The sequence below is a fragment of the Myotis daubentonii genome, chromosome 3 (assembly GCF_963259705.1).
Source record: "Myotis daubentonii chromosome 3, mMyoDau2.1, whole genome shotgun sequence".
NCBI lineage: Eukaryota > Metazoa > Chordata > Mammalia > Chiroptera > Vespertilionidae > Myotis > Myotis daubentonii.
Window position 1 is genome coordinate 33,825,329 of NC_081842.1, and position 18,664 is coordinate 33,843,992.

General features: G+C 35.5%; 1 protein-coding gene across 1 annotated transcript in view; it reads right to left on the reverse strand.

Moving 5' to 3' along the window:
• SPATA16 (spermatogenesis associated 16) overlaps nt 1-18,664 on the reverse strand; it is a 213,500-nt gene that overhangs the window by 156,367 nt on the left and 38,469 nt on the right. The window contains 1 exon segment of the mRNA XM_059685975.1: nt 8,029-8,174. Coding sequence (XP_059541958.1) covers nt 8,029-8,174 — 146 coding nt within the window.

Here is an 18,664-nt window from a genome sequence, read left to right on the forward strand (position 1 = left end):
GTTTCCTCTGCCCTGGCCGGTGTGTCATCCATCATCCATGCACCAGAGGTCACCAGTTAGATTCCTGGTCAGGATATATGCCCAAGTTGCAGGCTTGCTCTCCTGTCAGGGTGCATGTGGGAGGCTGCCAATCGATGTTTCTCTCTCACATGGATGTCTCTCTTTCTCTTTTCCTTCCTTTCTCTCTAAAAATCAATAAAAACATATTTTAAAAATAAGAATAGTTCCCTCTATGCATATGTATAATTTATTGCTTTATTACCATTGAAAATAATCTATATTTGTTATTGTTGGGACTGAAATAAAATACAAATCTGCGGGAAACCATAAAAATACTAGAGGAATCCACAGGCAGCGAAATCGCAAACATATGCCGAAGAAATTTCTTCTCTGATAATGCTCCTAGGGCAATGGAAACTAAAGAGAAAATAAACAAATGGGACTACATCAAAATAAAAAGCTTTTGCACAGCAAAGGAAACCATCAACAAAACAACAAGAAGACCCACTACATGGGAGAACATATTTACCAATGATACCACCGATAAGGATTTAATTTCCAACATTTACAGGGATCTCATGAAACTTAACAAAAGGAAGATAAACAATCCAATAAAAAAATGGGCAACGAACCTAGATAGACACTTTTCGAAAGAGGACATACAGAAGGCCGAAAGACATATGAAAACCTGCTCAAAGTCACTAATTATACGAGAGATGCAAATCAAAACGACAATGCGTTATCATCTCACACCTGTCAGAATGGCTATCATCAACAAATCAACAAACAACAAGTGTTGGAGAGGATGTGGAGAAAAAGGAACCCTTCTCCACTGCTGGTGGGAATGCAGACTGGTGCAGCCACTGTGGAGAACAGTATGGAGCTACCTCAGAAGACTAAAAATGGAACTCCCATTTGACCCAGTGATCCCACTACTAGGAATATATCCCAAGAAACCAGAAACGCCAATTAGAAAGGATATATGCACCCCTATGTTCATAGCAGCACAATTCACCATAGCTAAGATTTGGAAACAGCCTAGGTGCCCATCAGCAGATGAGTGGATTAGAAAACTGTGGTACATATACACAATGGAATACTATGCTGCGGTAAAAAAAAAAGGAACTCTTGCCTTTTGCAACAGCATGGATGGAACTGGAGAGCATTATGCTAAGTGAAATAAGCCAGTCAGAGAAAGATAAATACCACATGATCTCACTCATTTGTGGATTATAGAGAACAACATAGAATGATGAAAAGGGACAGACCCAAAGACTGAGAAACAGCGATCAGGCTATCAATCCCCAGAAGGAAAGTAGGGGAGGGCGGGGGTAAGGGGAAGAGATCAACAGAAGGACTTGTATACATGTATATAAGCCAAACCAATGGACATGGACAACGGGGGGATGGGAGCATGAGTTTGTGTGTGGGGGGGGAGGTTGGGGGTTAATGGGGGGGATGAGGACACATTTGTAATACCTTAACTAATAATAAAAAAAAAAATAACAAAAAATAATGTTCATCATGTCCTGTTAACTTGAAATACACTACAAATACAAATTGGATATGCAGTATGATCTCAATTTTGTAAAATAAATACATATATTTAAAAATATATTCAAAGACTAAGAACATGCTAGCAAAATATTACCAGTAATAATCTCAAGGTGATAGAATTAGAGGTGATTTAAATTTTCTTTATTATTTACTGAACCTTCCAAATTATTTTTATAATAAATAAGTTCTCAAACAGAAAATAAAAAAAAATAAAAAATAAATACAAATCTGATATATTTTGAGATACAGGAATGACTTCAAGCAATTTACTTAGACTTAAAGGTGAGAAAACTGAGGCAAAGGAAAGTTACTTGTGAAATTCAAGCCTAGTAAGTGATGAAGCAAAGATTCAAACCCATGCCTTTGGTGATTTTAATTTTTTACATTTGACTCATAATTATTTTGATGTTTATCATTTAATTTCCAAGTATTTGAAAGGATTTTCTAGATATCTTACTTATTGAGCCTTATTTTAATCTCTGATAGTACCCCTTCCCTGAGGTCCACTTTGATATTTAACATAGGCAAAACTACATAAACACAGGTTTTAATGGTTACTGTATGGTATATAATTTTTCTTCCCTTTAAACCTATGTCTTTTTGTAGACAGCATATAGTTGAATCTTTTGTATAAATGTAGAAGATGACATGTTTGGCTGAAAAGCCCTGGGATGAATGGCAGAGTATAATGGAGACAGCATATAGTTGAATCTTTTAATGTAATCTAAATTGGCAATCACTGCCTTTTAAATACAATGTTTAATTAATGTGTGATTAATGCAATTATGAATATGGTTTGGTTCAACTCTACTATCTTGTTATTACATTCCAATGTCCCACTTGATTACTCCTTTTCTACTTATTTTGTTACTTAAATATTCTTTAGTATATAATCTTTAGCCAATTATTGGGTTTCTAGCTCTCCTTTTTATATTTTTTAGCTATTCAAAGGATTATAACATGCATCCTTAATTTAACACAGGCTACTTAGAGTTAATATTGTACTACTTCCTTTAAAAAACTTAGTAATAAAATTTTCATTTGTGCTCCCTCCCTTGGGCCTTTGTGGTATTGAGGTCCAAAATTTCCCACTGAAATAATGTAATCATATATATTATTTATTGTTTTTACTTTAGATAGTATGATAAAATGCTATTATTTTCCTTTAAATAGTCATTCTTCTTTAAATACACTTTGAAAAGAAAAATTGTGTTTTATATTTACTTATTTACCATTTCTAGTGTTACTCATTCCTTTTTGTAGATCCAAATTTCAATCTATTGTAATTTACTTCAGCTTGAAATAATCTTCGTTAGCTTTTCTCCAAGTGTAGATCTGCTTAAGGTTAACTTAAAAACTTTTATTTATACAAAGATATATTTATCTTACTCTCATTTTTGAGGAATATTTTTGCTGAATATAGAATTCTGGCTTGACATCATTTATTTTTCTTTCATCACTTTAAAATTGTTCTGCTGCATTTTGGTCTCCATTATTTCCAATTAAAATTCATCTGTTGCCGAAACCGGTTTGGCTCGGTGGATAGAGCGTCGGCTTGCGGACTGAAAGGTCCTGGGTTCGATTCTGGTCAAGGGCATGTACCTGGGTTGCGGGCACATCCCCAGTGGGGAGTGTGCAGGAGGCAGCTGATTGATGTTTCTCTCTCATCGATGTTTCTAGCTCTCTATCTCTCTCCCTTCCTCTCTGTAAAAAATCAATAAAATATATTTTTTTAAAAAATTCATCTGTTAACTTAATCAATAAAGAAATTTAAAAAAAATACAAGTCACCTGTTATTTGTATCATTGTTCCTTTGTATGTAATGTGTTGTTTATCTTTTACTGTCTTCAATATTTTTTCTCCATCTTGGGTTTTCAAAGAGTTTCATTATGATATTCCTAGATGTGGTTTTCTTTGTATTTATCCTAGTTGGAGCTAAATGTCTTCCCTTTTTTTTAAACCAAATTTGGAAAATTTTTAGTAACTACTTTTATGATCCTTTCTCTTTTCCTTTCCCTTTGAGACTTAAATCACATGTAGACCAGATTGTTACAGTCCTTGAGAACAGATCACTGAAGCATTGGTTAATTTTTTAAAATCTCTTTTTACTCTTTGTTCTTCATATTGGGTAGTTTCTATTAATTTGTCTTAAGGTTCACTAAACTTATCTTTAGCAATCGCCAATCTGATTTTTTAAAATTGATTTGAGAGAGAGAGAAATATGGATTTGTTGTTCTACTTATTTATGCATTCATTGGTTGATTCTTGTATGTGCCCTGACTAAGGATTGAACTCACAACCTTGGCATGTCAGGACTATACATTAACCAACTGAGCCAGTCAGCTAAGGGTCCAAACTGATGTTAAGGTCAATCAGTACATTTTTTTTTTATTTTGGATATTTTATTAATCTATACAAAATCTTTATTTGATTATTTTCTACAGTTTTAATTTTTCTGTTAGAGTCTCATCATCTCTTCACTTATCATGACTATGTTCGGGTAGGTCTGCTTGGGCTTTGAGCTTGATCCTAAGGTATAGTCCTTTCTAGGACATGGTCATTACTCTTTAAGCATGGCCTTTCTGGGGTCTCACCTGAATGCCTGAGGTACTCAGTGAGGTCTCTTTGGATGGGCACTCCAACATCTAGCACTGCAGCTCCTCTAATATTTCCATTTAGCACTTAGACCTTTAGTTATGAATCTCTGCTACATGAGTCTCACTACTCACATTGGTTAAGAACGTGCAGTAAATCCTCATGTAGACTTCTACCCATAACTTCCTTACATAGCAACTTCTTCTTTGGCCAACTGCCCTATAAATTACAACTTTTTTTTGGCAGTGTAGTATTCTAATCTCTGTGTCCTCAACTCAGCAAGACAGTAGTTTAACTTGATCTCCATCTCCCTGAATTAAAGCAGGAAAATAACCAAGTCAAAAGCTGAGAAAACTGTGGGGCTCACAATGTGTATTTCCCTTCTTTGAAGGATCAGAGGACCGCTGTGACCATTGTCCAATGTCTGAAAACAGTTTTCTCATATATTTTGTCCAGGTTTTTTTTTTTTTATAGCAGGAAGGTAGGTTCAATATCAGTAACTCATTTAAGGCTGGAATAAAAAAAATACATGAGTTTGGATTTAATTTTTTGAAACCCTGTGAGATAGTATTTATAACCCAATTTTGTAAAGAATTAAATTCAGACTAACATTGAATAGGGGAGTCAGAATTTGAACCTCAGCAGCCAGATTCCAGACTCTGTGCTCTGATTCCATATACTATGCAGCCTCTGTAAAATGAAATTGTGCATATTTCCTTCATAGTATTTATCACACTCTTTTCTCATAGATGTATAAATATTTATTTTTTTAACTTTGCTATTTTTCTGCTATGTATAAATACCATATATTTCCTGTTTAAAAGATGCTTGGTAGGAAGTCAATAACTATTTGTTGAATGAATGAATGAATGAATGAATTTAGATGCTGCCATTATAAAAAATATTTTGAAAATAGAATCTTTTTCACATAACTGGTATTTGTATTTCATCTTGCTAGCCACATTGTGGCATCAAAATTCTGCAACAAAAAACAAGCAAAAATCTAAAGGTGAGAAATATGCAAAAAAGTGACATACATGATTAAGAATCTTTACAATTATATACATCAAGATGTAATTATATGATGGAAAAGAGTTACAGTAGAATTTTTACTCTTGATAAGGCAGCAGTAATTAGAAATCAGCCTGGTATGTTCAGCATATCTACTGATAAATAATGACACTAGTTAATGAAGTCAGTACAGAGCTGATATATTTGACTGGTGAATCTAGGTGTCACCTTCCCCCCCCACCCCCAAGTGTCACTTTTGATTAAAGGGGGGAAAAAAAGATACCCAGGTTTGCCACTTTGAATATAAAATTAACAAAAAGAAAAAACTATTTTTGCTAATAATTATTTCCAGAGACTTTGTATCACTTATTATCATATTTTAAATGTCAATAATAAACAAATTATTTTTAAAATGTATCTTTGTTGAACTTAAAACTGTAAAGTTATGGTTCTTATAGTCTTCTACACAACAAAACAACATGCATTTATTTTTATCAGAAACAAAACTACATGATAGTTTTAAGCTAATTTTGTGTTAACAAATCTCTGAAAGATATGCTGTAGACTTCACATTTACATAAAATTAAAGAAAGGATGCTTCAGCAAATGCAAATAAATGCAAAAAGGAATATTTTGATCCATGATTAGAATCACTCATTACAATATGATAATAATACAAAAGCAAAATTTTTCACTCAGAGTATAACTAATGGTTGTAAGCTATTTATAGACTGAGTATCCTGACTAATTAATTTAGAAATATATTGATTGTATTTCAATATCTGCTTTTAAATCTGAGCTCTTTAAAAACATTTTAATATTAGAATTATATGCACTCACTTCCGCAGTTCCGCAATATGACAAGCCCCGCAAAATGATTTATTTCATTTGGTACATTATTAATTGTATGAATCGACTGTTTAACCTCTATTGATTTATATTTCTTACTTAATGTTCAAGTAAGAAACAGAAGCAGAAATTATTTTACAGTAGAAAAAAATTTACAAAAGTTAATTCTAGCAAATAGGGAAGATGATTTTACTATTCAGCATTATGTATCCTCCCTTCAGTAATTTTCAAGGTCTTGAAAGAGCACTCTTAGTTTTAAAATAAGAGTTTTTAAGTCTAAATAATAAACTTATTGAAGATAATTCTTGTATCCTCAGGAATAGTAGCTTTTAATTGTTTCTTTTTTAAAATTAAATTTTATTGGGGTGACATTGGTCAATTTGGATTTTAGTGGAATGTTTAATCCATGTTCATTTCTTATTTTTATAACACTGAATATAATTTTGACCTGACCATACCAATAGGAACCCTTTTATTACTGTAAGTATTTTGAAAATTCATCAAACCATTCTGATACCCAGGAGATATTTTTTTTCTTAAAGTGTAGGCCATGGTAGTGGTCCTGTTTATGTGTAGTGAAAGCCATGAGGAAGGTGATATATAATTACTTTTAGTGCACTTCAATTCATTATTGCTTACATATGTCGATAGATTTTTCTGGGCTAGTCCCAATTTCAAATATTTTCCCCAAAATGCTCACAAGTCACCCAAGTAGCCCAGAAATCTCAATACTTTGACATACTAAAATACATGCTACATTTCCAATATTGGTTATTTTAAATGGAGATGTAATATAATTCTTGGACAGGCCATATGTCTTGATACTGGGTTTGGAAACTATAGGAAACTGAATTTGCTTTCAGTGTCAAAGAGAATATGCCTTAGGTTCTGTAGTTTATTTACTCAGAAAAATATCTTTCAAGCAGGTTATCTTGTGAATTTCAAAGTGATTTTGTTGTCTGCAGGTTCTTGATGTCAATCTTAAGCCTACAAGCATGAGGTCTCCTCAGGGCTGTGAAGAATCTTAGGTAGAACTTTCTCATCTTTGTGAATGTGGAGTTGTAAGTGACTTTTACCAAGCTGGCAGATCTCCTGCTTACACAATAGGTCATAATATGATTGATAGTTATGTTTCCTAGTGGTTATTAACAGGGCAGGCATTTTTCTTTCATGTTGGTATTAGTTTTTCTGTTTGTATCCAAAAGAATATAGGCTGTGAGATCAGAGAATGGACAAGACAAATGTTCTAGGTAAATTGCTCTAAGTCAGGCAGGGAGGGACAGAGACATCATAATTCTAAGGAAAGAGTTATTTGAAAGGCATAACAGAATCACTTTATCTTTGATGTAGATTAAACTGATTATTACCTAGGAGAAGAAGAGCAAGGCTTTTAAGAAATAGGCCATAGAGAGGAATAATTTCATAGAAAAAAAATAGGCCTGGATATTCTAAGAAGTCACAAGATAATGTAACAATACAAAGTTCTGAAGAGTAATAAAAATATATAAGAAAACAAACTTTTAAGGACATAAGTAAAAAGTGTTTCATACCTTTGCTCAGCTCTCATGCTCTGAATAGTGTCCTTTGAGTAGCTACAGTATGTTATCACCAAAAAATAAGTGACAAACTTCCAAGTTTTTCTCAGGCTTCCCTTCCACCATTTTCCATATTTTGTGCAATTTTGGAAATCCTCTCATCCTTCCGTATCACCTCCCTTAGTTACTTTATTGTCCCCCTCCTTTCTTCCTACAGAAATTGGCTACCACAGTTATTTGTCTTTGTATTTTGCCCTGCATTATGAAATAGTCATTTATGTCTATTTCTTTCATTAGGTTTGGAGATGCCCTTTGTGGTATCTGTGATTGTTTAGCTTAACGTAACTCAAGTGATGAAGAAATGTTTTTTTCTGTTTTGTCTTTAAATTTAAGTGAAATGGGAACTGATAATACACGTTCACAGAATAGCCTCTGCTTGCATAGATAGTATTTACTTGTAGTTACTAATATTTCACTTTACCTATGCGCATGATTCAAAGCAAGGTCAGGTTTCCTCATCCGTAGGTAGCATATAACAAGCTTCGTCTCAATAAAACTTGCCACGCTTGCTATGTCTTCAGCAGATGCTTCAAATGGTTTTCCCAGAACTGCTCCTTTGCTGCAAAGCTTAAAAAATACACACAATATTTTAAATATCCTAATAATATCAGGATATAATTTATCTTTTAAATAAGCAAAACACAGATATGTACACATACTTTCACCAAACTACAAGTAAAATATTAGTGTTTTGATTTTAAGTTAAATAAATTGTTTCTGTTCACTATTATGTGACTATAATGGAAAATAAGTAACACATTTTACTGTAAAATGCTTCCTGTAAAATATTTTAGAAGTATGATATACTTTAAAGGAGTGTCATTTGCTAGGAATGCCTGTTTTAAAAATAAAGCACACAATAAGCAAAGACATTAACAGAAAACCAGGTATAAATCATATTAAATACCAGTGCTTTTATGAAAACCCAGCTGAGCAATGATCTAGCACACTATCAAGTTTGATTTAATATAATAAGAGGTATCGGAAGTAAACTCCTAGGAGCCATTAACATGATCAGTGATTAATTTGAGTCTGAATCATATTCTCTAGGATGTTATTGAAAGAAGAGAAGTAAAAATTTATTAGAATTTATTGGCAGAGGCCACAGTATCTGCAAAACATGGCAAGAATGTGGAATTCTTAATAAAAATTCCAGGAAGTCACTGGTTTCTGGATACTATGAATAAACTATAGAGAAAAAACACAAAAATTTTTGGAGAACCCCAAACACTAAGAAGTGTCAATAATATGACAAGGGTAGATCAGCACTTTCTACCCCCACCTCAGAATTTTCTACTGTTCCTTCGATTCAAGGATGATGGGGAAGAAAAAATTCCACCTTCTGTTTAGGTACCTTAATCAGGATATCAGCATCTTTGCTCTTTCCTATTGTGTAGTTTTGTTTCCTATTATATCACAGTATTCAAATTCTAGAATTTCTTGAATGATTTTTATTTGCTAAATAAAATCAGCATTATCTTTTTCAAGGCTTAAATACCCAAACCTCCTGGACTCTTGATACAAAATTTTACAGAAACAACAAAGAAACAAACAAGCCACACATTTTATATATTCCTTGCCCCTTCCTGTCTGTACTCCTCTTTAATATGGTGGAGCAGACAAGCTTCCGTTGCCAGGCACACTTACCGTGGGATGAATGTGGGCCATTTAGGGAGGAGTTGGGGAGTAGTTTCCATGAGGGCATTCAGATCCTACAGAGCAAGAGGAAGCCAACCTTCAGATTTAATAATATGAAAGGCTTTGACTATGAACACCAAAACCAAGTGAAATATAAATGCCCTATCTTCTAATGTCTGCAATATTTTCTACTTCTATGAGACTCAAGGCCAGAGAAGAAATAAAAATAATCAATCTTAACACACTGAAGGGAGTACTTCATAAAACCAAACTATAAGACAGTACTTGGAGACAAAGGTAATTTTTCAATTCACATTAAAATGGGAAACAGACAGCCTGCTGGGTAGGTTTTTTTGTATATTTGTAGTAATCATGTTTTATCAATCAAGTATTGTAAGATAGAGAACTTTCTTAATTTTATCAAAGATTACTTTATTTGTTTTTGCCAAAGTGGTACATCTCTGAAATAAGCTTTGAAATAAGGCAAATATGCAGAGAATATGTTGAATTTAAAGGTAGAATTGTAGGTAAATGTAGACAAAATACTAATATCATGATTGTAAAATTAGACCAGATATTTTACTGAATTTTAAAATTTCTATGCAGACATTTGTAAAAACTGGGAAGTTAATTCCCCAGAAGACAGAGGACTTTAATATGGTCTAAATTTGCTTGAATGTAGGAAAAATGATTTTGTTCAAGTTATAGTTGTCTAAAACTAAAATAGTGTACTAAATTTTTGATGAAATAAATTATGTAGATAAGGAAATAGAAACTTTTAAACCACTTGATATGTTAGTGAGAAGACACTGAGTTAGGAAAAATAATACTAGGTGTTAATTTTTTATTTCAAAATGAAGCCTAAAATATTTTTAAATCAAGCATGGACAAATTAAAAACATAATATTAAAGGGAAAAGGCAGTGAAAACCCTTATGGGTGTAGTTGTTTTGATAAGAAGCTAGATATTAAGTGAGATTTCAATAGTAAAATAAAATCACAAGCTCAAAATATAATAAGAAAATACATATTTTACAACCTATACTTGATAATTTTCTGAAAACAAGGTGATAATACTTTATGAAATACTTTTCCTAAGGTTTTTCTTTTATTTTACGTAATAAATATTAAACCTATTTTTAGAAATTGTGGCACACAGGAATTTCAAGGTTTGTTAAAAACATAGATAAAAATAACATACATCCTACTAATAGCAGAAATAACCAATATTAAATATTACGTTGTGGGTCCATCCTTAAAAATTCCACACATTTTAAAAAATTAGGATCATCATTAGCAAGATTGATATTGCTAATAGGTTCTCCCTTAATTAAATATTGTGTGGTGAATGTTTGCTAACTATATTTTTTAGACATAATTTTGAGTGATCTCTTAAGATCTCAGAGAGAACAATAAATATTGAAAAACATGGCATCATTTGAGTTATTAAATATCAACAAATTAGGATATATTATCCATCCAACCAGTATTTCTTAAGGATTTTATATTGTCTTTGAATTAAACTATGGAAGATTTTAAAATATGAAAAGGCAGTATTCTTTTAGTTATTTTGAAAAAGTGAAATTAAGGAATAGGAGGAAATAAAATTCTATAGATATTAAAAATTATATATGTGTAAATTTTAAATTAGAAGCAAAAAATAAAGAATTAAGTTATAGAATGAAATCAGAAATGTGGAGGACAATCTTTAAAAATGAAATATATTAAAGAATTCATTACTGGAGAACTCAAGATAGCAGCATAGGTAAACACCTGAAATTGCTGCCTTGCACAACCACTTCAAAACTACAACTAAAGACAAAACAGACATCACCCAGAACCACAGGAAGGCTGGCTGAGTGGAAATTCTACAACTAGAAGGAAAGAGAGAAGCACACTGAGACTCAGGAGGTGCGGAACTAAAGTGCAGAGGTACGGAGGTGCGCGCGCAAAGGGCTGGCAACAGAGGACGCCGGTGTCTTTTTCAATCGGGAGGGAATAACAAGCTCCTGACTGCTTTGAACTCCAGTTCTGGGCGAGTCTCTGGGGACCCAGGACTTATTTGGGGAGAAACTGGACTGTCTGGAAGTGGGTGGAACTCAAGGGCAGCTTTCTCAGAGGTGCTTGCAGCGATTACTGAGGGACACTGAGACCCGGGGGCCTCTTAGGGCAGGACTGAGGACCAGCCATAGATGTTTGCTCTGCCCTTTTGATTCCCTGAGAACCTGCCCCACCCAAGCTGGCAGCAGAGGCTTTTGCATATGAATGGGCTGGCCCTTTGAAATCTAAAATTACCTAACAAACTGCAGCTGGCTCAGAGAGAACCAGAACATACAAAAGAAGGCTCAAGGCCCCACAGAAGCTTGCATTGCTTCACAGTTGGGCCTCATCTGGGAACCTTCAAACCCCAAACAAAGAAGAAGAATTTGCAGATCTCTCCATAGCTCCTGCTGTGTAGCCTCGGGCAGAGGCTAAATTAGCACCTCCTTAGAGATCCAAGAGCCTGTGTACCTAGTGGTCAGAGTGGGACCATCCAGATTACAACTCCTTAGATCCATCAGGGACACACTCAGGGGGCAGACTCAGTGAGCACCAAAGCCCCACTGAAGCAAGTCTTGCCTCATAAGGGTGTCTTCAGCACAGAAGTTCTCCCACTGTAGACACAGCTGATTCTCACAGCCAATTGGCCTGGAAGTCAATTCCTCCCAGTGATACCAACAACAATCAAGGATTAACTACAACAAGACTGTGCACACAGACCACAAAGGGGTGCACCAAGAGTGTCCACCTTAGGTAATTGGGGAGGCTGAGCCACTGGGCCCTATAGGACACCTAGCACACAAAGCCACTCTAACAACACAGGGAAGCAGCCAAAATGTGGAGACAAAGAAACGGATCACAAGTGACAGAAATGGAGGAAAGCAAACTACTGGATATAGAGTTCAAAACCATGGTTATAAGGTTTTTCAAGAATTTTCTAGAAACCGCTGATAAATTTAGTGAGACCCTCGAGGAAATGAAAAAGGACCAACTAGAAATTAAGCATACACTGACTGAAATAAAGAATAATATACAGAGATCCAACAGCAGACAAGAGGATCCCAAGAATCAAGACAAAGATTTGAAATATGAAGAAGCAATAAATACCCAACTGGAAAAGCAAAAAGAAAAAAGAATCTAAAAATATGAAGATAGTGTAAGGAGCCTCTGGGACAACTTCAAGCGTACTAACATCTGAATTATGGGGGTGCCAGAAGAAGAGAAAGAACAAGATATTGAAAACCTATTTGAAGAAATAATGACAGAAAACTTCCCCTACCTGGTCAAAGAAATAGACTTACAAGTCCAGGGAGCACAGAGAACCCCAAACAAAAGGAATCCAAAGAGGACCACACCAAGATACATCATAATTAAAATGCCAAGGGCGAAGGAAAGACAAAGAGAATCTTAAAAGCAGCAAGAGAAAGAAACTCAGTTACCTACAAGGGAGTACCCATACGACAGTCAGCTGATTTCTCAACAGAAACTATGCAGGCCAGAAGGGAGTGGCAATAAATATTCAAAGTGATGAATAGCAAGAACCTACAACCAAGATTACTTTATCCAGCAAAGCTATCATTCAGAATTGAAGGTCAGATAAAGAGCTTCACAGATAAGAAAAAGCTAAAGGAGTTCATCACCACCAAACCAGTATTATATGAAATGCTGAAAGGCATTCTTTAAGAAGAGGAAGAAGAAGAAAAAGGTAAATATAAAAATTATGAACAACAATTACATATCTATCAACAAGTGAATCTAAAAATGAAGTGAATAAAAAATCTGATGAACAGAATAAACTGGTGAATATAATAGAATCAGGGGCCGAAACCGGTTTGGCTCAGTGGATGGAGCGTCGGCCTGCGGACTGAAGGGTCCCGGGTTCGATTCCGGTCGGGGGCATGTACTTGGGTTGCGGGCATATCCCCAGTAGGAGATGTGCAGGAGGCAGGTGATCGATGTTTCTAACTCTCTATCTCTCTCCCTTCTTCTCTGTAGAAAATCAATAAAATACATTTAAAAAAAAAAAAAAGAATCAGGGGCATAGAAAGGGAGTGGACTGACTATTCTCGGGGTGGGGGGGAGGTGTGTGTAGGGGGGGAAGAGACTGGACAAAAATCATACACCTATGGATGAGGACAGTGGGGGCGGGTAAGGGGAGAAGGTGTGGTGGGAACTGAGTGGAGGGGAGTTATGGGGGGAAAAAGGAGGAACAACTGTAATAATCTGAACAATAAAGATTAATTAAAAAAAGAATTCATTACTAATGACTTTTTATAATTTCTAAAAGATTTTCATGCACATAATTACATTTAGTATCTTAGTATCTCCATGAAGCAGATAAAACAATCTGCTACATTTGATAAGTATTAAAACCCATGCAAAGAAAAGATTAGTGATTAGTCTCAGTTAGTAGCAGAGGCTAGAACTAATTTTTTTTTCAGTTTTGTTTTTAAATAAATCTTTATAGTTGAAAGTATTACATATGTCCCCTTTCCCCCATTGCCCTCTCTAACGCTCCTTTCCTCCAAACCCTCATCATCCTACCATCTGTGTCCATGGGTTATGCACATACGCACATGAGTTCATTGGTTGATCTTGTCCCTCCACTCCACCCTCCTCTGCATTTCCTCTGAGGTTTAACAGCCTGATCGATGTTTCCATGTCTCTGGGTCTATTTTTGTTCATCAGTTTATGTTGTTCATTAGATTCCACAAATGAGTGAGATGATGTGATATCTATCTTTCTCTGTCTGGCTTACTTCACTTAGCATAATGCTCTCTAGTTCCATCCATGCTGTTGCAAATGGTAAGAGTTCTTTTTTACAGCTGCATGGTATTCCATTGTGTAGATGTACCACAGCTTTTTAATCGATTCATCTGCTGGTGGACACTTCGGCTGTTTCCAAATCTAAGCTATGGTGAATTGAGCTGCTATGAACATAAGGGTGTTTCTGAATTCTTGGGATATACTCTTTGAAGTGGAATCACTGGGTCAAATGGTAGTTCCATTTTTAATATTTTTTAAATGGAAAGTTTCTCTTTATCCTACATAAGGCTCATCATCCTAAATTATTCTATTCCTTTGTTAGAAGTTCAGTATACCGTCTCAATAATTTACCAGTACAATGAAAATATGACTTCTGGATTCTACCCGAGTTTAATATTCTTTCTTTCTTTCTCCCCTTTTCTTTCTTTTTCTTTCTTCTTTCTTTCTTTCTTTCTTTCTTTCTTTCTTTCTTTCTTTCTTTCTTTCTTTCTTTCTTTCTTTCTTTCTCTCTCTCTCTCTCTCTCTCTCTCTCTCTCTCTCTCTCTCTCTCTCTCTCCTTCCTTCCTCCCTCCCTCCCTCCTTCCCTTAGGGGATAAGATAGCACTCAGAGTTCCAGAAATGAGTCTTTGAACAAAGTCAGGGACTGATGCATTCTAGTTGCAAAAGGCCTGTGTCTCTGAATTGGGCATGAAATAGATATAAGATAATACTCTAATTTTTAATCATCTGTTCTTCCTTGGGGCTTTGTTTCTTGGAAATTCCATCTGGTGTTTGGCAGGTTTCTTGCAGTAATCATATTTTTTTAGAAATTTCTTCATGTAGGTTAATGCACATGGTGGAATGAGAATTAGGCACAACAGCTTACCATCATACTTACCTGTAAGTTTTTCAATGGGATCTTTAACACTTCTTTTTAAATACCAAACTAAATGTTCAGACAGAAAGGGTCTTATAACTAATAGTTTTCAATTTTAATAAATACTTTTTTATATTCCCTTAACAGGATGGAAAGAAGCTCTACACTGTAGAATAACACCCATTGGTTTTAAGTTTTCTATCATCTTGTTGCATGAAAGAGGAATGAATCAGAGAGCTCATCACTTGCAACTTCCTACATGGTGCCACATAGATCTACTAAAATGTCTCCATGGGACAGACCGAGTATGTGAAGCTCAGAGATGCCGAGAATTATGTTCACACATCAGCACACTTAAAAGTACCATCAGGGTTTCAGAAGCAAAGCTTTTCAGCCAAGTAGGCCATGGTGTGACCTCTATTAAATTTATGGGGATTGAAGAAATGAGGTTACTCCCTGGGTGACAAGCTGTTGAATGACAGTAAAAAGTAATTAATCACTCCTACTCCTATTTGTTAAAATAGCTTGCTTCAGTCTTTTTTTTTTTTTTTTTTCAGGTAGCCTTCAAATAGAGGTGTGGCCACCATGTGTTCATTCCACTGTATTTCACCTTGATATGACCAGCCAGTAATTTGTTTATACTCCAAAGCATGTAGATGACACCCATTAACCTTCAGGTTTTTTTTTCTGGGATACCCCTAAACTCCAGCTATCTGATGTATAAAGCAGGTTAGAAATGTGGCAGGAATGAGATAAATTAATACAATAAATCTTCCTTTCTTCTTACCCCTGCATTTAAGGTCATAAAGGTGGTGATTTTAAAATAAATATAATGTTAACAATAGGCTTATTTTGAGGTAATTATCTGTATCATAAAGTAAATGTATTGTCGCATACAAACTTAGCTCTTATACAATAATTATAATAGCTAGCATTTACTGAGTGCTGATGTGTGTTTGGCATTGTGCTAAGCCCTTTATATGTAGTATCATATTTGATATTATCCTTTATAGATGATATCTTCTCAAATATTATTACTTCCAATTCTCAAATGTGAAAAGTGGGTTTAAGAGAGAGTGCTAACTTATCAGACAGTAATTTCTAGAGCTAAGATTCAAAGCCAGATCTGCTATCTCATCCTCATCTAGATCCTGTGTTCTTTAGATCGTATGTTCCACAGCTGGCCATTAATGTTAGTCACAATCAAATCCTAGACGGATCCATGTGAATCCCAACAGCTATTATTAACATTAACTTATTCATGACCACTATATTCATATTCATATACTGGGTGGTCTATAGCTATATATCTATTTCTATCACTGGACCATTATTAAGGAAATAGTAGAATAGGCAGGAAAAGAGAGAGATAGGCAACATTTATTGAGTAACCAGGTAAGGAACTTTTACATACATTAATCACTTCATTTCTATAATCACTCATTTTATACAAAGAAGCAGAGGAGGCTAGAACATGTAGAAATGGAGAGAAAACTAGTGCATAAGAATAAGAAAACAAACAGATGGTGGGTATATTATAGGGGGTAAGAGAGTATAATGCTTGTCAAGATCACAGGTGTCCTTGTCTGGGGTCCACCAATGAAGGCCTTGGCTAGTAGCAATGAGCAACCTGGATGATGACTCAAGCCAGAACTACCAGTTCCCTAGACTGGGGAGTTTCTGCTCAACTCCTTCATCTCCTTAGCTAAACAGCAGTAAAATTAAAATTAATATTTTGAGGGAAATTGGGAATTTGTGGGACCCTTGGTCTTAATATATAAACTGCAGAATTCTTTATTTTCCAGTTGATATTCATGTTACTTTAATGCTTTTCATAGCCTCATTTTATTTAAGTGGAGAAAGCTGGGCTGTCTGGGAGGGTATGTTTTCTTTAGATATGTTGGGGTAACAATACTAAAACAAGTCAGATATCAAAAAATTACATGCTTTTAACAAGCCATATTTTTTAAGAACTTAAGAACTTAAGAATGAAAGGAAATAAAAACCCAATAATCTAAAATTCATTGCCCTCTGATACATCACTTGAGTTCCCTCCCATTCACTTGATTTATCTTTCAGTTATCATGGACATCGATAGCAGTATTAATTATTTTGGAGCAAACTCCTATGGAGCAGTACATAAGTCAGCAATTACCACGAAAACACAGCAAAACAAACTATTCCCAAACTCACTGGCATATACCGATATGCAATTATTTCTTATCCATATAGCTGCATGTTGTCTAAGGTTAGACAAGGTGGGTTATGTTCAGCTAGAGTTGGGCCCAAGATGATAGTTAACTCCAACTTTAATAGGACTTATAATCGTAGCTATCTGAGACATGTTTTTGTTATAAAAAAGACAGTAGTAGAAAAGGGTAAGACAACTGGCCAAACACATTTAAAGCCTTGCTCATTTCAGGTCCATTAACATCCCACCGTAGTGGATCCCCTCTGTTTGCTTCTTGAATTTGAGGATCTAGTTCTTTCCATAGGTTTAGGAAGTTCTCATCCACTATTTGTTTGAATAGATTCTCCATTCCTTTCGCCTCTCTTCCTCTGGTATGCCTATTATTCTGATAATGGTTTATCTGATGGAGTCAGATAGCTCTCATAAAACGCTTTCATTTTTTTTTTAAATGCTCAGGTCTCTTCTTCCCTCTGTGTCATTTCCACATTTCTATCTTTGATATCATGAATTCTTTCCTCCATCTGGTTGGCTCTGTTTCCTCTGCTCAGCAGTTCACTCTTAATCTCCTTAGTTATTGAATGCCCCATCTCCGGAATTTCTGTTTGGTTCTTAAAGTTTCCATTTTCTTGGTAAAGTACGTGTTTTGTTCATTAATTTGTTTTCTGAAGGCATTAAATTGCTTGTCTGCATTTTCTTGCATCTCATTGAGAATTTTAAGAACTGAAATCTTGACTTTTCTGTCATTTACATCACATATTTCCATGGGTTCCAGTTTGTTTTCTGGAGATTTTTCATTTTCTTTCTGAGTTGCCTCATTACTGTGGTTATTCATGGTATTTGCCAGGCTCCTTCTCTGTCTAGGCATCTATGTATTATTGGCCCTTTTCTAGAAACTTTATAAGAGATCTTTCTACTATTTTCCAGTAGGTGGCACTGAATCACAATTTTAACTGTGAAATTCCAAAGCTGACTTCCACAGCTGCAGTCAATATAGCTGCCTTGCTTAGGGGTGTGGTTTGTTTTGCTCTCTTAGTAATGGTGACCTTGGACCTCCATGGGGTCCCCCCTACATGGGAGGATCAGTCACAGAGGGAAATGGTGCTTTTGCTGTAATAGTTCTCGATTTTCAGATAATGTGCTCCTCCTCCTGACACCAAGGAGACAGGAGGCAAGTTTTGGGAATCTAAGGGGTGGCAGGGCTCTGTGGCTCTGATCCTTTGTTTGGAACACCAACTGCCTGACTATGAACAGCCACAGCAGCACCCATGCACCCTGTCCTCACCCAGGTATTTCGGCTGGCTCAGCCACAGTTTGCACTACACATTCCTGAAGGTGTGCCCACTGAGACACTCTGCTCCTCCTAGCTGAAGGAAGCACTAGCTACAGCTGATTTCCTCCCCTCTCTTGGCTGAGCAGGCCACAAGTTCCTGGCTCCAGGGCAGCAGCTGTGGCCATTTGAGCTCTCCTCCCTTCTCACCTGCCCTGTTTGTTCCCATTTGCCCAACTTTAGATGCTTCAATGTGTGGAATTCTCAGGCATGCCTCTATGTTGAGCAGGGAATCCTTTG